The sequence below is a fragment of the Pygocentrus nattereri genome, chromosome 14, assembly GCF_015220715.1.
Source record: "Pygocentrus nattereri isolate fPygNat1 chromosome 14, fPygNat1.pri, whole genome shotgun sequence".
Taxonomy (NCBI): Eukaryota; Metazoa; Chordata; class Actinopteri; order Characiformes; family Serrasalmidae; genus Pygocentrus; species Pygocentrus nattereri.
The window spans coordinates 22,075,464-22,097,244 of record NC_051224.1 but is presented as its reverse complement, the minus strand read 5'-3'; the positions used below and the strand labels follow the sequence as shown (position 1 = coordinate 22,097,244).

Here is a 21,781-nt window from a genome sequence, read left to right as displayed (position 1 = left end):
TGTATATGTGTGTTCTTATAGCTCTATTATTGTTATGAGGCTGGAAAGAAAAAAAACTGTGTTACATGTAGGAGACTGTATCAGTCTAAGACTAGGTAACTGTTGATCATGTGACCTCAACTGCTGCCTGAACAGTGTACATACTTTGGAGGATATTGCACCAAGTACCTTCGCATAATGGCCTAGTGTTACAGGTAGATTATAGGAGCAGAAACTCCTCATAAGTGAAAAGAAAACCACTGTTATAGAATCCGTGTTCTAAAAAGAGAGATTTTTTATGTATAAGACATCTTGATTCTCCTTATTCTTCCATTTAAATGTTGTACAGGTTAAATTTTATATGTACATATATATCGCTGTTGTTGGAAGAAAACCTCATATCTCCATTTTTTGAAGTTTTTCAGTTTTTGACATAATAAAAAAAACTGTGTGTGGTGTGTATATGTATGTATATATATATATATATATATATATATATATATATATATATATAGTCAAAAGTATTCACTCACCCATCCAAATAATTGAATTCAGTTGTTCCAAGCACTTCCATGGCCTAGGCACCTAGGCATTCAGACTGCTCTGCTTCTACAAACATTAGTGAAAGAATGGGTCGCTCTCAGGAGCCCAGTGAATTCCAGCATGGTACCGTGATCGGACACCACCTGTTCAAGAAGTCCAGTCGTGAAACTTCCTCACTACTAAATATTCCACAGTCAACTGTCAGTGGTATTATAACAAAGTGGAAGCGATTGGGAACGACAGCAATCCAGCCACAAAATGGTAGGCCATGTAAAATGACAGAGCGGGGTCTGTGGATGCTGAGGAACATAGTGTGCAGAGGTTGCCAACTTTCTTCAGAGTCAATCAGTACAGATCTTCAAACTTCATGTGGCCTTCAGATCAGCTCAAGAACAGCGTAGAGAGCTTCATGGAATGGGTTTCCATGGCCGAGCAGCTGCATCCAAGCCTTACATCACCAAGCGCAGTGCAAAGCATTGAATGCAGTGGTGTAAAGCACTGCCACTGGACTCTAGAGCAGTGGAGACGTGTTCTCTGGAGTGACCAGTCATGCTTCTCCGTCTGGAAATCCGATAGATGAGCCTGGGTTTGGCGGTTGCCAGGAGAACGGTACTTATCTGACTGCATTGTGCCAAGTGTAAAGTTTAGTAGAGAGGGGATTATGGTGTGGGGTTGTTTTTCAGGAGTTGGGCTTGACCTCTTAGTTCCAGTGAAAGGAACTCTGAATGCTTCAGCAGACCAAGAGATTTTGGACAATTTCATGATCCCAAATTTGTCGGAGCGGTTTGGAAATGGCCCCTTCCTGTTCCAACATGACTGCACAGAGTCCTGAACTTAACCTGACAGAACACCTTTGGGATGAATTAGAGCGGAGACTGTGAGCCAGGCCTTCTAGTCCAATATCAGTGTCTGACCTCACAAATGCGCTTCTGGAAGAATGGTCAAAAATTCCCATAAACACACTCCTAAACCTTGTGGAAAGCCGTCCCAGTAGAGTTGAAGCTGTTATAGCTGCAAAGGGTGGGCCGACATAATATTAAACCCTATGGATTAAGAATGGAATGTCACTCAAATTCATATGCATGTGAAGGCAGACGAGCGAATATAGTGTGTGTGTGTATAAATATATATACGTAAGGTACGGATCTCCCAAAAGGATACTGGATCTGTAATGGGTAAAAAAAATACCATTCTACCCCAACAATAATAACCCCAAAAAAAAATTTTTTTTTCTCGATTTAATTGTCTGCAGATCATTTTCTTGGGATAATTATCTCAATATAATCATGTCAAGATCATTAATTTGAGGGAAAAGGCAGGAGTTTTTTTAATCCAACACAAAAACAAAAAAATTCTCTGTGCTAAAGAGCTGTCTAATCCAGTTCATTTTAAATGTAATATTCAGTGTAGAACAATCCGGAGGGTGAAGCCCACCATGTACACTGCTCAAAAAAATAAAGGGAATACTTAAACAACACAATATAACTCCAAGTAAATCAACCTTCTGTGAAATCAAACTGTCCACGTAGGAAGCAACACTGATTGACAATCAATTTCACAGCTGTTGTGTAAATGGAAAAGACAACAGGTGGAAATTATTGGCAGTTAGCAAGACACACTCAATAAAGGAGTGGTTCTGCAGGTGGGGACCACAGACCACTTCTCAGTACCTTTCTGCTTTCTGGCTGATGTTTTGGTCACTTTTGAATGCTGGTAGTGCTTTCACACTCGTGGTAGCATGAGACGGACTCTACAACCCACACAAGTGGCTCAGGTAGTGCAGCTCATCCAGGATGGCACATCAATGCGAGCTGTGGCAAGAAGGTTTGCTGTGTCTGTCAGCGTAGTGTCCAGAGGCTGGAGGCGCTACCAGGAGACAGGCCAGTACACCAGGAGACGTGGAGGAGGCTGTAGGAGGGCAACAACCCAGCAGCAGGACCGCTACCTCCGCCTTTGTGCAATGAGGAACAGGAGGAGCACTGCCAGAGCCCTGCAAAATGACCTCCAGCAGGCCACTAATGTGCATGTGTCTGCACAAACGGTTAGAAACCGACTCCATGAGGATGGTATGAGGGCCCGACGTCCACAGATGGGGGTTGTGCTCACAGCCCAACACCGTGCAGGACGCTTGGCATTTGCCAGAGAACACCAGGATTGGCAAATTCGCCACTGGCGCCCTGTGCTCTTCACAGATGAAAGCAGGGTCACACTGAGCACATGTGACAGACGTGACAGAGTCTGGAGATGCCGTGGAGAGCGATCTGCTGCCTGCAACATCCTTCAGCATGACCGGTTTGGCAGTGGGTCAGTAATGGTGTGGGGTGGCATTTCTTTGGAGGGCTGCACAGCCCTCCATGTACTCACCAGAGGTAGCCTGACTGCCATTAGGTACCGAGATGAGATCCTCAGACCCCTTGTGAGACCATATGCTGGTGCGGTTGGCCCTGGGTTCCTCCTAATGCAGGACAATGCTAGACCTCATGTGGCTGGAGTGTGTCAGCAGTTCCTGCAAGATGAAGGCATTGAAGCTATGGACTGGCCCGCCCGTTCCCCAGACCTGAATCTGATTGAGCACATCTGGGACATCATGTCTCGCTCCATCCACCAACGCCACGTTGCACCACAGACTGTCCAGGAGTTGGCGGATGCTTTAGTCCAGGTCTGGGAGGAGATCCCTCAGGAGACCATCTGCCTCCTCATCAGGAGCATGCCCAGGCGTTGTAGGGAGGTCATACAGGCACGTGGAGGCCACACACAATACTGAGCCTCATTTTGACTTGTTTTAAGGACATCACATCAAAGTTGGATCAGCCTGTATTGGGTTTTTCCACTTTAATTTTGTGTGTGACTCCAAATCCAGGCCTCCATTGGTAAATAAATTTGATTTCCATTGATGATTTTTGTGTGATTTTGTTGTCAGCACATTCAACTTTGTACAGAACAAAGTATTCAATGAGAATATTTCATTCATTCAGATCTAGGATGTGTTATTTGAGTGTTCCCTTTATTTTTTTGAGCAGTGTATATAATCCTGAAATGATGCACGCTGAAGTGACGCGGGGTGTGCGCATTACGTCATCACGCCGTTGGAGGCTAAGGGAGAGAGAGAGAGAGAGAGACTGAGGGAGACAGAGGGAGAGAGAGAGGGGAGCAGACGGGCGGAATAAACACATAAAAAGAGAAAGTTTTAAGCCATAAATGCGCTTTTAACAGAAGCAGGAGGATATCGAGCGTGTAAGTAGATCATTCTTTGTGTTACTCTGTGATAAATTAAGCGCATTCGTGTGAAACGCGGCGTGTTTGTTTGCCGAAAGTGAAGTTGTTTTGAGCAGCTCGGGCTAGCCCAGTTAGCTTAGATTAGGTAGCTTTAGCGTATTTGGTTGACTTAACGTTAGCTGAGCTGCAGCCCTGTGAGTGTCGCCGCCCTGCTGGACAGGCCGGTACGCAGGACTTCGTAGCAATGAAGCTGAAGTCAGCCTCTTCTTCACTTATTCAGCCTCTTTTGTTCGCATTCTCCCGTTTCACCTTAAATGGTGGAGCTCTGTGGAACTGCTGCACCATTTAAGGTGGAACTTGGGAATTTGAACACGAAGCTGCTGAATAGGACGCAAATTTCGCCTTCGTCTTTTAGACAGAAGAAGCAGAGACTGTAACTACCCGGCTCTCTGGACCGAAGATGGTTCTTCAGGGTTCCTTTAACAAATGGTTGTGTATATAGAACCATGAACACTCCAAGAACCAGTTGCATGCTTAAAGGGTTCTTTGCATCGTGAAAGGCATCTTCAGATAGTTCTGTCCAATGTAGCGCCTAAAATGGTTCTGCTATTATTATGATATCAAGCATTTTACAGTAGAAGAACCCTTGACAATGTGGAGAATGTGTTGTATAGGGTCCTATATGGAACATTATGTGAAAATGAAATGGTTCTATATAACACCAAAATGAGTTCTGCCATTGTTTACAGTGTGACGCTTATAACTGTAGAAGACCCTTTTCAAAAAGGTTCCATATAGAACCATATACAGCAGATTGTCCATCAATCTGAAGAACCATTTTGCCATCCCTTTAAGTATGGGCATGGTTCTGTAGTGTTTATGGTTCTGTGTGGAACCTATTTGTCTTTACTAAAGAACCCACTGTAGCGTTGTGCAGTTTTTGATAAAGTAGATAAAACCCTAAATATCCTAATAGAATTAGTGCTGTCCTGCTCCCTGTTTAACCTTCTGAATGTATGAAGAGGAATTCGTGCCAAACTGAAAAGCAGTTGCTATAGAGGAATAACGTGAAATCCAATGCACACATGACATTACTCTTCCATAGTGACATGCAGAAAACGTGCTAAAATGAACACCAAACGTTTTCGTGTCGCTTTGTTTGTTTCCCGGAAGACAAGTCATGTTGAAATGTGATAAAGGCACAGCTGTATTGTTTCCACTGTGCAAAACTTTAACCTTTTTAACTCCTTGAGACCACCGGTGGTTCCAAAACGCACTTCGTCATGTTCTTCATAACTGTCCTATTTCATAAGCTACATTCAAAGGGTGGGTGTGATATGAGGCTGTAACTGTGTCCTTTACAGTCAAATAGACGGTGATGTAATGTTAAACCCTTATAATAAAAGAAGCTGAAAAATTTTTTAACTAAAAATTGACTCATTTTCCCACAAATCTGGGCTATAAACTCTAAACAGATGGTCAGTGATCTGCTATGTAAAAATGATTTTTATAAAATAATACAAAGAGCAGCTAAGATTTGTGGCTTTCAGCAGTGTGTGATCATAAAATACATGTTCTGTTTATTTGAGGGGAGCTTTTACAACAATTAAATAAATACTTAAAAAATGACATTTATTTCATGCAATTACTGAATATTTTGCTTTGGTCATGTAAATTCAGATTGAAAATGCAAAATATACCCTGGAGAATAAGAACTTTAACTGGTTTTCCTCATTCGAATGCCACCATAACAGTATAAAACGGTGATATACGACATGCCAAAAGCAAAACATTTCTACAGTGCTTTATTTTGCTCGACCTTCTTTTTCTTGTACTTTAAACTCATTGTATAGCAGCCAGAGCAGTGAAGTGCAGTGCACACATGAGATTGCATTTCAACAATAACGTGGGAAGCTTTACATTGCTTACATTGATTTAACATTTTTTTTAAGTACTGCATGGTGGAAAACAATAGCTGTGCCTTCATTACATTTCAAGGTGGATTGGGTTCTATTCTGACTTGAATTTTGCATTAAAAAAAAAAACTAAATGCTGAAACTTTTTCTGAAAAGAGAGAAAGTGATAAGTGTAATTTTCTTTTTCGCACCTATTCTGAGTGTGGCTGTGGAAAAAGAATGTCAATGTGTGCATTGCATTAAATTTTTTCACTGTAGTGCTTTTCAGTTTTGCGTGAATCTTCAGTGAATAAAATACTGCACATTTTCTGAATATCTGCAGAATTAAATGGTTAATATGTAAACAAAGTCGTTCAGAGTGGCTTGGTGTGAAACGTTCCGTTTGAGAGAAACTAACAGTGAGAATTGTTCACCGTGGTGGTGATAGGAACCAGACACCTGAAGAGTTGAACGCGTCTAAAAGCTTCCACACTGAAATGAAATTGTTACGGATACACCGTCTCATGCCTCAAGAGTTGGTTTAGTAATGTTTTTGGCCCAAAATGTACTTCAAAACATTCACAGCAAAGAGCTGCATGCAAGGTGTTATAAGGCAAAACAACACCCTTGGAAAACACATTTTCCCATCAACATTTCAGATAAAACCCAGGAGACATGTGTAGGTTCACTGCTGGTTCTGGATGGATGGATGGCTATATTTGTGTTGTAGTCATGGCGACCCCTGGTTCCTATCACCACCACTGTAAAGAAATCTGAACCATTTCACACCAAACCCACTCTGAATCTTTTACTCAACAGTGGAATTATGCAACCCCCCCCCCCCCCCCCCCCCCCCCTTTTAACTGAACACTAATAAACCATGCACATCCTTTCATGCTGGCCAGCTGGGAGAATTTAAAAGATGCATCATCATCATGCAGAATTGCTGACTGATGATTGCTGGTTGAGCAACACAGTACATTTTACTCAACTAATTGAGTGTAGTGGATTAATTGTGACTACTCTACTATAGATCAGACAAATAAATAGATGCACTTTATTGATAAATATGCAAATAAAATCTACTACATACACTGTGCCGTATATGCTGCAGTCATCTGTATCTGATAGGAAAAGACAAGAAAGGCCTGTTAATCTGGTATCTTTTTTGTTTGTTTGTTTGTTTATTTGTTTATAGGCAACATCAGTGAGTGTCGTCCTCCTGTCTCTCCCCTAGTTCTCTCCTGCACGCACACACCGCCACCCATTTGTGCCTCATATACCGTCACATCAGCGTTTTATACTGAAGTCGCTGTGCTCATCTACCAAAGAAAATTCTGACACGGAGCACCGAGATCAGAGTGAGTAATTAAACAGATAAGCTACGTCAGAAGACGACACTAAACGCTGCTCAGCATTGCCTTCTGAGCTTAAGAACCATCCTTACCAGCATCTCCCCATTTCGAAAGAAATCACAAGCCCACATTTCAGTAAAAAAAACTGGTCCTTTCTCACTTTCGCCATGGCCTCCATCACCAAATCCTCTGACCTCGAGATTCCAGACAACCACAAAGAAAGTTGGCTGACGCTGCTTGCTGCAGCGGAGACCTACAGCCAGAAGTCCGGCTGTGACCTGGCCATTCTGACCGCCAGTAAGAAGTTCTTTCCCTCTGGTGTGGAGGGAGACACGGTGAAGAAGCATGAGGGAGACGGAGCTCTGCCCCCTGGAGGCAGAAAGTGGGATTACTCCTATCATGTGTGGGGTCAGGGGGCGCTGGCTGAGTCGTCACGGCGGTACTTGGACGACATTGCTGTGCTCCACTCCACCACGGTGCTGACGGCTCAAAGACACATCCGGCTCAGCTCTGGAGAGGGAGGGGCTAAACTGGGTGTGGACGTGCCCACTGATAGGCCGGTGAGTGTCCTGTGAATACGTCAGTCATATGTAGGGCAACTAATAGGCCACTGTAGTCGTCATTCTGCAGTCCTCGTTATGCCCATATTAGAAACTTTTCTCTATGGCCAGAATGAATAGGGTTTTTGAAAAATTGCCTCCATCACTCCCATATGTAACATAAAAATGTTTAGAACCTGATACGTTTTGTCCTGTGAACATTTACCACTGGATCGTCTGAATTATGAGGTCATTTAAGAGCTGTAATACTAATTTTGCGCATGAATTTGATATTACTAAGCTACTCTAAGGTACACAAAGCTAAGATGGGCTGTGGCAGTGCTCTGATGAGCTGTGCTACCTTATCAAAATGTTCTACCATAGCGATTAATTACAGGTATTTTGTTTGAATGGTTCCATTCCACCTTAACTGGTGGAGCAGCTGTGACAAGCTAACATGAACATTGGCAAACAAGACTGACCTGACCTGCTGACCTGTCGGTTCTGTTAAACAGCAAAATTAAGTTAATGTTACTCACGTGTTCAATGGAAATAGAGAAACCTCCTCATATCATAACTTTTAATCCTTCTTTTTTATCGGATGCTTGCTCATATTTTCCTGTTCCACTTTAAATGGCGCAGCAGTTCAGCACGGAACGGAAAAAGTCAAACAAAAAGCTGGTGAATGTCCCGAGAAAATGTTACCAGTACATCTCAGATATTCTGACAGCCTGAATCAGGTTATCAGCGATGAGTGGTGTTATTAAGCTTTCTGTACTGGATCAGCCTGAGTGCAGGTACATTTGTAGATCTCTTCAAATCAGGCTAAAAGGAAAGATCTCTCGTTTTCCAGTGAGCATTAGATGAAGAACAGAGAACTGCAGGGAAACCTGCTCATTTTGTTCTGACTTCTTTTCCTCTGCCCTCAGTCTGTACATGGAAATGTTTACTGACAAAGCCTGATTAAGGGGGCTGCCAGTCTAATGTCGTCAATTCAGTGCACAGTGGCTTTAGTTCCAGTGGTATTAGAGAGCAGAATGTAGACAGAACAAAACGTGTCGGGTTCTGAACATTTGTATTTAACACAGGAGGTGATGGGGGCGATTTTTCGATCACCCTATTCATTCTGGCCATCGAGAAATGCAGCTCAGACCCAGAGTTACTAATATGGGCATAAGAGCGTGACTGACTACAAACTGAAGACACGACTACAGTAGTCTATAACTTCTGTTACTGTTACTTTAATTGCTGTTGTTTGACTTGATGACTGATCTAAGTTGGTTCAGTACGAGTATAGATGCATGATGACATTGCAGTCATACTGGTATCAGTGGATACAAATATCGAAATATCTACATTGTGCAGATGTTTTAATTTGACTGATATTTCGAACCAGTATTTGATGATGTCTATTCTCTGGAAGAGCAGATTGTTTAGTTGACACTGGATTACTGCACTAAAATACATGCATTTTATTAATGTTACTGCATGTGTAACTATATAGAAATAAATGTTACATTTCTCTGATGCTCATCCAGGTAAATTTAGTGATTATTTCTATATTATAGATATGTACATGAAAAAATAGGCTGTCTGCCTCAACCCACAATTCCCAGATCAATGCATTACTTAAGTATAAAAGCTGAGAGTTCCACACAGTGAGAGGCAGATGGTGTGTATTTCAGCCTCTCTTCATAGGCTTATATCTCCGGATGTGTGTCACGTACAATCTCTTGATCAGATGGAACGGAAAGGGAGACTCTACAGAGTCAGGAAATGTTTGTAATTCTACACTGTTATCACAAAGATATTGATATAAACACTAAGAAACTTTTCATTGCTTGACAGTCCTAGTCTTGGTTCAGCAACTGTTTTGACCAGATCATTTACTTTTCTACAGACGTTGATCGGCGACTCAGGGTCTATAAGCCCCAGTGCGAGGCTTTACTCTCAGAATTACCCATCAATCTACAGCCAAGCTGCAGGGATTGGCCAGCCTGTGGTTCAGCATGGGAATGGAGAGAGGGAGCGAGACAGGCTGGCTCTAGAGGAGGCAGAGAGGGCGAGAGAGAGGGCAGGCATCGTGGACCTGGAGGAAGATGATGAGGAAGGAGAGGAAGATGACATGGAGGGACGGAGGCGCAATTTAAACGAATCGACAGGTGAGCATTTTTACACTTTGTTACACTTTGTTGGTTAAATGTATGGTTTCATGACGTATTAAATTGTGTCTTAAAGAATTTAATCAAATAAAATCATTAAGGTCAGAGATTTACAGCATTAAGGCCTTCACATACTGATTTATGCTATAGTTGACCAACATGACCGAGCAGCTGCGTTTCAGCAAACGGAGCTGAAACTGGGCTGCAATCAGCCTCTGACCTGAAGCTCTTTGTACTTTTTTCACTTCTCCAAATGGACAATAGCCCAATGTCACCAATGGTTCTGTGAGGAGTGAAGATCTTATTTGCATGTGAAAACATTCTGTCTGTCTGCTTTGTGATTCGTCTCCTGCAGAGCTACATCTCCAAAATCAGCTCAGACGTAATAGTAATAGTAGTAGTGTAGTTTTTTTTTCTCTCTCGTCGTATTCGGTAGATGGTAAACTGCAAATCGGATATTGATAGTTTTCAGCTGAGCACCAACCAAAAATTCTGAGTGTTCATTTACTGCAGCGGTGGAATATAAACACATGCATATAGATCTCTCTCACTCTCTCTCTCACTCTCTCTCACTCTCACACTCTCTCTCTCTCGCACTCCCTCTCGCACGTCAAAGCGTTCATAGTATAAATAAACTGTGAAAATATACATAAAAATATATATTAATTAATTAAAGATTGTGTTAAATGTATACATGTGCATATATAAAACAAAAAAATATATATATCAAAGAAAATATACATATAGAAGTGTTAAGCAAGAAGAATGAACTTACATACAGATAATATATACAAAGTGTGTGTGTGTGGATTTTAGTGTGTGTGTGTGTGTGTGTGTGTGTGTGTGTGTGTGTGTGTGTGTGTGTGTGTGTGTGCGTGCGTGTGTGTCTGGGGGGAGGGGGTGGGGCGGGGGGTTGTGCTTGGTGTTTCACTCACTGTCCTGGAGTGTGTGACACTCGTGTACGTATCTGGCTGCAGTGGGGGCTGATGGACCCTCTCCGAGTGTCAGTTTCTGGCTGTCGGTCAGCTCTCTGAAGCCGCTCTGTTCTTCTTCAAACTGACTGAAGTATTTATTTCTGTGTTCATATTTGGGGCAGTGTAGAAGGAAGTGCACCTCTGTCTCAACCTCACCTGTCCTGCAGTGACCACACACTCTGTTCGTTCTCTCTCTCTCTCTCTCTCCCTCTCTCTCTCCCTCTCTCTGTGGTGGATGAATGGAGGGAATGGTGTGCGAGCGTTCTGTGAGAGCAACTTTTTGTTTCCTTGGGGTTTTGGGTTTCTTCTATGAACAGTACTTAAACCATTTTATTGATATTGTATTACATACTGATTCATGTGCTTGCTGGTTTTGCGGCGGGCCGTGTGGCGTGGCACAGGGATGGTGGCGGCTCACCTGAGCGGTGGTGCCCAGCCCCTTTCGCTCCGTCACGGGGTGCGGTATGAATCGAGGCCTTATGTAGCGGTGGAGGACATGTTGCTGGTGGTAGGAGAGTTTGTAGGATGCAAGAACATTATCTTGCCGTTGAGGATGAATAAGGCCATGGTGGTGTTTTTGAAGGAGAAGACACTGGCCAACCGACTGGTTGAGCACGGCATTACGGTGAGCAGAGAGTTTTGTACGGTTGTTCTGCTGGCTTCACCCACGGCTAAGGTAACAATCTCAAATATGCCCCTGTTTATTTCCAATGATGACAGTGCGTGAACTTTCTCATTTCTCAGTTTCTGTCAGTGAAGTTGGAATGCATGGGGTAGAAACTATGCATCAAGAACAGTCTCAGGCTTCTTTAGATGTGCATGAAGGAGAGGGCGACATTGATACTTCGCTCTCTGCACATGTGGAAGCCTTAAGCAGTGGTGAAGCAGCTGTTGGTGAGTCTGTGGCGAGTGTGGATATGCCAGTGGCACTGTTGGAGGAGGAGGAGGAGGAGGAGGAGGAGGATGCGTTTTCTGACTTGGCGTCTCAGGTTGGAGAGGATCAACTACTTTATTCAGACATAAAGTAGAAACGCGTTTTTAGACAAGACTTTTGGAAAGGTAGTGGAGATTGATGACCTTTTTTCTGATGTGGATTGTTTGTAGCCTCCTGTGAAAATATGTAGAACTGCGAATTTTGATGAACTGAGTATGCAAAAGAGGTTCCATCTGAAGAAAATCCTGATGAAGTTGATAAGGGGAAAAGCCCCTGTTAAACGAAAGTGCAGTGACTGAGCCACTGAGGGTGTTTTGTTTCCTTTGGCTTTCTGTCCTTTTCCATCTCTCTTCTCTCCTTATTTATTCTCCTTTGGATAAGCTGAGAATCACCTCCACCATATTAATGGGGGCAGAGAGGGGAGCAGAAGGGCTATGTTAGCTGAACTTGTTAAACATAATGTTGATGTTTTATTTGAGCAGGAATCCCACAGTGATCGGGACAATGAGGTGGCGTGGGGTATATGGTGGGGTGGGAAGTATGCTCTCAGTCATGGGTCCAATCTTAGTGAAGGGGTAGCGGTGTTCTTTTCTAGGAGGTTGGAGAGAGCCCATCTGCATGTGAATGAGTAGCAGGGTCACTTGTTATTGGTGCATGTAGACATCAGGGGAACAGGGATCCTGATTGTTAATGTACATGTCCCTAATCATAGTGGTGAGCGGGTGAGGTTGTTTCAGAAGTTACGGGCTGCATTGCATTGCAGTGATATAGTGACACTTTCTCAGTAGTGATGGGGTGGGGACTTTACACTGGATAGGAATGGGGAAGAACCTCACTTGGGGTCTGCTGCAGAGTTGGGAGGGCTACTTAAAGAGTGTGGCTTTGTAGATCTATGGAGAGAGTTCAACATAGGCACAAGACAGTACACTTGGGGTAAAGTTTCTGAGAGGAGGGTGAGTGCAGCTAGACTAGATCATTTTTATATAACTAAGACTGACCGAATTAGGGTTTTAAATGCTTTTATGGCTCCCAGTGGCTTCTCAGATCGCTATGCAGTTGTGCTCGATGTACTGCTGGCTAGAAAGACCTAGAATAAACCTAGATCTTATTGGAGCTTTAATGTGAAGCTGATTCAGGATGAGATGTTTTGTAGGAATTTTACAGTTTTTTTGGGAGGGGTGGAGGATGAGAAAAGCAGACTTGGACAATGTGGCCTTATGGTGGGAGGTGGGGAAAACACAAAGTCCTTCTGTCAGCTGTATTCTGTGCATACTGCATCTGTAGTGAAGAGTATGGTTTGGGGGCTTGAGAGGGAGATAAGTGTGATTTGAAGATGAGTTGGTTAAACAGTATGATGCTGGAGTTAGTAATTTATTGGAAGGAAAAGGGAAGGCTGAATATCTAGCTGAATAAGGACTTTCAGTCTCCAAACGGCACAGAAGCTCTCGTATGGCTCAGGGTTGGCGTGGACTGCTACTGCCTGTGCTCTGCTGCGACAGGTGGAAAACCTGGGGTATGAGAGACATTTGTTTGTGTCGCAGCTGAGAGAGATGGACCTCTCTGGGACTTCTGCGTTCTATCAGTCTGTGCTGAGGGCTTGGTCATTGGCACTTAGGACTACCAGATCTGATGTCCAGCTTTGTTCTCTTGTTGAAGAGGAGCCTCTGTTCTACAGTCTTCTGATTCTAGTCAGTGAGCTGACCTTCAGAGGTATCCGCCTGGGCTTTCAAGAGGCAGGTATTACAAAACTAGGAGATCTGAGAGTTGATGAGGCCTGGAAATCGAGTGAAGTACCAAGTGCTGCAACTGGTATTATGTCTGTTCGACTGCTGCAGAGAATTCAAGATCCAAGAGTTTTGTCATATGTACAGCAGAACAGGCAGTTACACTGTACAATGAAATTCTTACTTTGCTGTTCCTCCATTGACCAAATATAATCTTAAGAGAATAGAGAAAAAATAGAAAATATAAGAATAACACTGAAAACAATAGTAAAAATGAAAAAAGAGGACAGTAGGAGGAGTTATCTCAACACTGCCCACTTCTCTTAAAGAGGCCTTAGAGGCCACTCTGGTGGGGACCAGGAGACCTTCCCTTCTCTCCCTATTACTGCAGAAATAGGAGATTATCAGGAGGAGGAGGGAGCACTTCTCTCGTTCAGGACTCCACAACTAGCTGGATGTGTAGATGTATCCAAGAAAGCACTGTATAATGTCTGTGTGAAAGTCCTTCACAGAACCTCACTGGATTGCTTGAAAGAATCAAGGTGGTTGGGTTTTGGTGGCACCAGGTTCTTCTCCACAAGGCAGTTGGAGATCCCTGTGTAAGCCTCCAATCGAGGAGTGCACCTGGAATCTGCAGTGGAGGATTGTGCATGGGGCCGTGGCCACTAACAGACACATGGCGCATATTGGCCCCGCTCTAGTGAATGTGTGTCCTTTCTGTGGGAGGGAGGAAGCTGTAGAGCAATTTCTTTCTACACTGTGTCAGGCTCACAGGTCTGCTAAACCTACTGAAGGTTTGGTGTCATGGTCTTGGGATACTGTGGACAGATAGTCTCTATGTCTTTGGCCCAAAATATGTTGCTGCCCATAGGGATAAGTTGTGTTTATTGAACTTTCTGGTAGGTCAGGGTAAACTTGCTGTCTGGCTTTCAAGGGAGAATAAAATACAGGGGAGTGGGATGCTGAACTAATGCTGAGAGCGTTTTGTCTTTCTGCAAAGGGCATGCACAAACCATGTGCATGTAGCTAGAATTGGACTGTGTAGACTATTGTTTAAATAGTGGGTTTACAAGTCAAGTGTCTCTCCCTCTCTCTTGCTCTGTCTTTCTCCCTCTCTCTCACTCCCTCTATTTCAGGTGTGTTCTCTATGGATGAGGATTCTCTGTCTCGCGACTGTGAGCCTTTCTTCGAGTCTGATGGAGAAGAGGAGAGCACTGATGGTGAGTTAGTAGGAACAGTGTGTCTCTCAGTTGTGTGTCTCAGATTGTGTCAACCAGCCCCCCCAGCCCCCCAGCCAAATTTGTTTGGGTCATTTGAAACTCCTTGTCGGGACTTGACTTCCCTGACTGCTGAACTAGAGACACTACGTAACAAGGTTCAGAGTAACGTCATAGATATCCAGGACGGTGGTGCAACACAGGAACAGAAGTGCAAAACAAAAACAATACAAAATACACAGGGCAGACAATACAGTACAATAAATACAAGAGTCTTACAATAATTATAAAAACGGAGCACAGGCAGTACACAGTACTGAGAATATGTAGATTGTGCAAAGCAGGATGTAGCATGCCATGACACATTAGCAGATAGCTTAGCAGTCACTGAGGTAGCAACCAGAACAGCAGCAATGGAGTACAGTATTTGTTTAATACAGTATTCTAGTAGCTGATATTGATAAAGAAATATAAAGTGCAAAAATGCAAGTAATCAGATATAAATATCAGAAGTATTTCGGTGCAAAATGCAATAATTATATTTAAATACAACATCACAGACATAATCTGGAATGAGATCAGTGATTGTAAGACAACTGATTTCTGATACACATACAGGATCAGCTTAGTCAAACTGTAGACTGTAAGGCGAGACGTTGTTTGTTGTAAACAGTCAAGGATTATTCAGACGCTGATATGGTCGGTTACATAACCGTGTTTTTACAGGGATTAGTTTCTTGCTGTAATACTGAAAGAGAATCAGATAGCAGTTACAGAATTTGTCCGCTAGAGGTAAGCTTTACCTATAGTACCTCAACCAAGAGCAGTGGTTTCAGACACGGGTCCTGCAGAAGCCCCCTACCCTTTTCCCTGCTTTCAACACCTGATTCATCTTAAAAGCTAATTAACAAGCCCTTCCTGTGACAGAATGGAAGAGCATTACCAGAATATATGTCTTTGATTTAATTAGTGAAAGTCTAAAAAACATCTATTTAAAGCTGATCTTGGCTGTTAGTATCTTTAGGGATTAAGTTGAAAAGTCCTGAAGTATTTCAGAAAACATCCTGCATGTGTCATGTGTGTCATGACTATATATGGAACATTGACTCATACAAATGCATTTTGGTGCTGAAAGAAACCAAGTGAACTTGCATGATCACCCAACACATCTCCAAAATGGTAAGTTTACAGAAGAAAAGGCCATTCATCATAACATTTACACACAATGTAAAGAACAGGCATTCAGATTATGCCAGAAACTGCAAAACCACAAAAATGGAGACAGCAGAGATATATATATATATATATATATATATATTATATTATATTATATTATATTATATTATATTATATGTGTGTTTGTTTTTCAGGCTCTCTGAGTGAGGAAGCGCCTCCCCCTCCGCGGGGACTGGCAATGGGTCACTCTGTGCTGTCGTCTCGCCCTCCTCACCCCATGGCCCTGGCTCGCTCCCTGCCAGTCTCCGTGCCTGTGTGGGGCTACAGGAACAGCCGCACTCCACAGGGAGAGCCGCACAGCGGAGAACGGGTCAGTTACTCGCCTGTTTGTAACATAACTGGTTTTCACTGAGATTCTTGCGAAGTTTTACCCCACCTCTGTCAGTGTCAGGGCTGGAGGTCAAAATTCAGTACTTTTATGATACCAGGTTACTTGGAAATCACAAAGTATGTATTCAGTGTTCAGTATCGATTAGTCTTATCAGCATCTTTGAGCTCGTAAGTGTGTTCCAAAATTAAGACTGCAGATTGGCTGTCGAAATTACATTCCACATGTGCATTATTAACTTCAGCGCTTCTTGATTAGTCCACAATTTGTTGTGGTCAATAAACATGCTCATTTTCTGTACCTCACAAGTTTCAGTTTACAGTGTGAAAGAAAATGTTGTTTAGGTATCAAAGTCAGGGTATCTATATTTGTATGGACATTAACCTGCCCTAATCTGTAACAGAGGCTGATCTGGAATTTAGTAGTTTCTCATGCTTAAAAATCTGATGGCATTTGCAGAATTGCTCCACTAGAGGGCAGAGTGAGACACTTTTATTTGCAGTGCATTTATTGTCCTTCCAAGAAAAATGCAGTACAGCAATGCTTGATACTGAAACAATACTGCAGCAAAAAAGTATAAACACTAATCATCATGATCTAATCACCCAGTGATTGGAATAAACATAGAAAGATATTCATATTATTGCAGCTTATAAAACGGATACTTCCAGTTCTAAAATCTGATTGGCTGAGCCGCGTTTAAAGCCCGCCTCACAGCAGGTGGATTGTGTATCAGTGCACCACGGCACAATAAACTCTTGTACTGTTAATGGAAAAACCTTTGACTCTCATGCTGCTTGCATGGACCACCGAGTATACAATGGAGTAAGAACCTGTTTTTTGTTTAAAATAAGGGGCGGCTTATGTTCTTAACTAGAACTGGGCTGGTCAGCTAGCTAACAGGCTAAAAGAGCCAACAACCTAAATAGCTCTATCATTAAAGTATTTTAAAAGTACGTACGGCCTGATTAACTGTAAAACGGCAGTATAAAGTCTAAAAATGTCACGTGAATATCTTGCACGCTTCAAATGTCTGTTTCAGTCAGACGTTGCGTCAAACCCAGACTGGATCCTGAATGGTTCTGTACTTCCTAAATAGTGTGCTAGATATGAAAGTTTAGAAATTCTAGCCTCTACAGTGCATCATTTATCGAGTTGTGAGTCCCAAATGACTATTTCTTAGCTGTATTTTGCTCTGTTGTGCTGGATACAGTATTTAAACTCCTACGTAGTGCACTATGTAGGGAGCAGTGAGCTGTTTGAAATGCAGCCCCAGCACAAGAAGAGGGTGCTGCTGGATTGGTGCTAAATAAGACTCGTGGTGGCAATTTAGTGATCAAAAAGTACTTATAAAGCAAAGGTTTTTGCATTAAACAGTGCTGTGTTATCTGTTCATTGTTCTATGACAAAGTTTAAAATTCTTGAAATGATTATACGGTGATGGGCGACCAGACGTTCTCCTCATTCTGTTGTCCATGGTTGCTTGGCAACAACACCATTAGAAACTAAATTTCTTGGTGGAAAACTTGTTTGTCATTTGTTAATAATAGCTTAAATTATGTTCAGAAGTGTTGCGTATTTTATCATAGTTTATGTTGCTGCTTCACATCGTGACTAAAAACGCCCTTCCTTTGATAAAATCGCAGTAACACACACTCATCTCAGCCTCTCATGGCTTTATTATTTAATATTAATTAACATTTCAACTGCATCATATTAATCACTGAAAAATCGTTGTGCGTCTTGTTTTCCACGACCTTTTTTAACTGTAGCTCTGCTACTTGGTTGGTGCATGTTGTACGTTGTACGTTCCAACTTGTTGACCGATGACCGATGAAAACAAATATCATAATGCCCATTGTGTATCACAAAAAAAATCTATAAGTATTGTTATGTTATGGTACAAAGTTAAAATGTGCATTTGCAACCCTAAAGATACAAATCGCTGTGCATGTTTTCTAGGTTGGCTGTGCAGATCTGGATCACATAGCTGCTAGTATGAAGGCCCTGCTGGCTCCTGCAGCCACGGACGGCACAGAGATGTTCGGAGCTCTGCCTCGACCTCGACTCAACACAGGAGACTTCTCTCTCAAACACTGAGAGATCCAGCAAGTGTGTGTGTGTGTGTGGGGAGCGAGAGAGAAAGAAGGTTGCATGAGATGCGTTTGCGTGTGAAAGTGGTGCAGAAGGGTTTTGAATGACACTGACGTGGATGTAAATAAGGCGCTGAACCCAAATCTCTGTTTATTTCTCTCTCTTTTTTTTTTTTTATAACTCTTTTTGCCTCTCAGAGAGGATTCAACGTTAAAAGTGGCAGAACATTTACCTTTTTATTCCTGTCTGCGTAGCAGGGCAGAAGGAAAAGTGAAGATCGTTTTATTTTATGGTCCTTCCGCCAGCAGTCTACTGTTGGTCGCTTCACAATGTGGGCTTTCTCAGCAGGACAGAACTTTTACAAGATTTTACAATATCAGAGTCCTTAAGCTCTTCTCTTCTTGGACCAGCATGACTTTAGACATAAGTTGTCTGGCTGACTCATGAAATCATGCTTTGTGGACTCCCCTCTGGTTGGTCAGAGTTTTGGGGCCATATTTCTCAGAGCAGCAGTGCTGAACTAGGATCAGCTGTTGCCTTGTACAGCCTTCTGAATGTCACTGAATACACATAGAAGAGCAGATCCTGGGTCAGTACGTTTTGTTGTTTTGGTGAATATGGGCTCTAATAAAGGACTTCAGCGTTTCGTTCATCAGGTCACCTTAAATATGTGTTCGTAACTGTTCTTAAACAGTTTAGTTTTGTAAAGTGGCAGCACTCCGAAAAACTTTCTCAAACAAAATGTGCAAAGTGGAGGGAGAACAATATAGTGTTATTAAAACTGAAGAACAAAAATGAGAGAAAATACAGAAATATGCGACAGCAAATGAGGTAGCTAGTACATTTTGGCATTGTTACCGTTTCCTTTTATGTAAGTACAGTGAGCGAAGGCTCATTGATGACTTGGGTTATTCAGTAACACTTTATTTGAAGGCTACCTACATATGGAATACACAACACATGCATAAGCACTGAACAACACATTTATGAAGCAGTATTTGAGTATTTGTGATCAGCTTATGCTAGAAACCGCAAGATGACGTAAGCTGTCCTATGAAGTAAATGACATTGCTTTGATATAAGAGACTTATAACTAAACATTTGTTCAATTTATAATACTATTATGAAGCATCATTGTCATAGGTCTGCATGAGTTAAAGTACAAACCCCTTTTGTCAATACAGTGTCCTTTACTTCAGCTTATGGGATCTTGTGAGTACTGGCATAAGCTGTTCATAAAGACTCAAATATTGTTTGATTCAGTTCTTATACATGTGTTATGATGTCTTTTATTTAAGTAGCCTTCAGATGAAGTGTTACCTGTTGTGCTTGACCAATCATGGTAGTCGTGGCTGGCTAACAGTGAATGGAAGCTAAGAGATACTGTACTATTGTTGGCAGTTCACTTTTGTTCATTGTTGGCAATATTGGCATTTTTTTTGACTGAACTATATCTTGAATTCTGGAACTGTGCCTGCCAGTAAAGTGGGCTTCTCAGTTCACAGCTTCAGATACATTAATGAAATGCATTACATTAACACAGCTGTCTTTGTTTGTGCTGATGTAATGTACTTAACTCATTTGTATCAAAATTGTATCAAATTTGAATCAAGTCATTTTAATGCTTCACTTTTTTCAGTGCACCGCAGTGGCTCAAAGACCAGTTATGTGGACTCTGTGTACTGTAGCTTTTTGTTTTTTTAAGCTCTCATGTACCTGGGGTTGTTTCACAAGCCAACTTTTTTTTTTTTTTTTTTTTTTTTTTTCCCCCAAGTCAGTCCAGTGAGTGAAGAGCTAAGGGTCATTTATACTGGGCGTTCCTCACTTTGGACCAGCTTTAATGAAAAAGCCTGCTCATCTGGTACTTATTAAGCTGAATATGGAGAGGATTTTGTGGTAAAGCTGGACTCTTTGAGCCAAAAGTCAGTAGCAAAGTGAATAGCAGTGGCCCTAAGCTCTTCTCCTGTTGGATAAGCTTGACTCTTGGCTTAAGCTGTCTGGCTAACTGAGAAATCTTTTCTTGTGAAACCTGTGCCAGGTGTTTTAGAGCAGGAGAACACAAAAACATGCAGTGCACAGGTTCCTCAGGACTTCAAGCCAGTGCAGTCACATGTGCAGTAATGCACTGAATTCACTTGATTTAATTCTTCATGAATGAAACGTATTACATCAACACAGTTCTTGCCAAAAGTACGTAAACCTTGAGACAAAATTGTGTTGATGTGTTTTATTTATGTGTAAATTCTGAACACGTTTTAAGGCATTTTTCAGAGATGCACTCTAGCACAGCATGTCTCTTCACGTTCAGGCTTACGCTGGTGTGAGGGCCATAAATACTGTGATACATCGACACTAACCAAGCGATCACATACCGTCTCGTCACTGAATGCTAGTCTGCCAGTGTAGCTGGGATTGTGTGGATGCTGAGACTGTATGAAGCTAACTGCAAACTGAGACAGACTGACACTGACCTTCTTTTTGGGCAAGAGCATTTTGAGACTGTTGGTAAACACTATTAAAACTGTACACTACATTTCTAATAAAGGACACGTTGCTTATGATGGGTAGGCATACTATAAATGATTAAAGGAGTGCTCCAGTGTTTAACCTCATCTCTATGTGCAGCATCTGTTTTGTGTGGTTACTCATAGATTTTATAGTATAACTTTGTGCCTAGAAAAGGACGGAAAGCTTATCAAAGCTCAATTATAATAGAAATCATTGGGTGGTTGGGTGACAATGTTTGAAATGCGTTCATATGCAAATGTTTAAAGAGTAACTCCACCCTAACACCTTTTTTTTTCCATTAACAGCTGAAATGCACTGCTCTATAATAATAAAACACACCAGCCTTGCTTGAAATGTGAAGACATCTTTCATCATAGTTTTCTGGTGAGAATCAATAATGTGCTGTTACTCTTGTCCATCTTAATCGTCCACATGCTACAGATGCCGCAGATAGACGTGACGTTTAAAAAAAAACTGGAATAGTCCTTTAAGGAAATCACTTGCTTGTACGCACACAGACACACTGACGATTAAAAATGGTCGAATACTGACATTAAAATCTCAAATTGTGAATCAGTGCTTTCCAGTGTAAACCGTCTCCCCAGGGCTGAGCGCTTTAGTCGAGAGGACATGAATGTTGGTGTTGCACCTTCAGACTCAGTTCTAACCGATGTGAGCCGGAGACGCTCCAGTAGTGGGCACAGGAACATACAATGGCAACTTTGTCAATCTTCAACATGTCAGATCTGTTAAGTGTTCAAGCAAATCCGTTTTGAATAAACCAGCTGTTTGTTGTTGGAACGACTACTGCTTTTTCCTTTTTTCCTCCAGAAATCAGAATCAGTGGTTTGAGATTTAATACTGTTCAAAAATTCAAAATTTCCTGTTCTTGGTCCTGTAGTGCAGTTTGGTGGTGCTGTACCACATCTAATTCAGCTCAAAGCTTTTAAATGGGAAATTCCACTACTGTTTAAAAATCTCTGTACAAATGCAGTTACTACTATGTACTTACCATTTAGAGTGGTTTGATGTGATTTTTATTTCTTTACAGTGGCAGTGATAGGAACCAGACGTCAC

General features: G+C 42.1%; 1 protein-coding gene across 1 annotated transcript; it reads left to right on the top strand.

Moving 5' to 3' along the window:
• The first annotated feature begins 3,641 nt into the window (after positions 1-3,641).
• On the top strand, positions 3,642-21,508 carry akt1s1 (AKT1 substrate 1 (proline-rich)). The gene is made up of 6 exons (XM_017710372.2): positions 3,642-3,756; positions 6,832-7,548; positions 9,428-9,689; positions 14,458-14,541; positions 15,909-16,084; positions 18,065-21,508. Exons 2-6 carry the CDS (start codon positions 7,156-7,158, stop codon positions 18,200-18,202), a joined length of 1,053 nt encoding a protein of 350 aa, XP_017565861.1. The 5' UTR covers positions 3,642-3,756; positions 6,832-7,155; the 3' UTR covers positions 18,203-21,508.
• The last annotated feature ends 273 nt before the right edge of the window (positions 21,509-21,781 follow it).

Bases quoted from the DNA above. Each gene is read 5' to 3' on its own strand.
- akt1s1 (XM_017710372.2), top strand. From the start codon at position 7,156: ATGGCCTCCATCACCAAATCCTCTGACCTCGAGATTCCAGACAACCAC. The intron at 7,549-9,427 runs GTGAGTGTCCTG...ACTTTTCTACAG, and splicing joins ACGTGCCCACTGATAGGCCG to ACGTTGATCGGCGACTCAGG. The intron at 16,085-18,064 runs GTCAGTTACTCG...CATGTTTTCTAG, and splicing joins AGCCGCACAGCGGAGAACGG to GTTGGCTGTGCAGATCTGGA.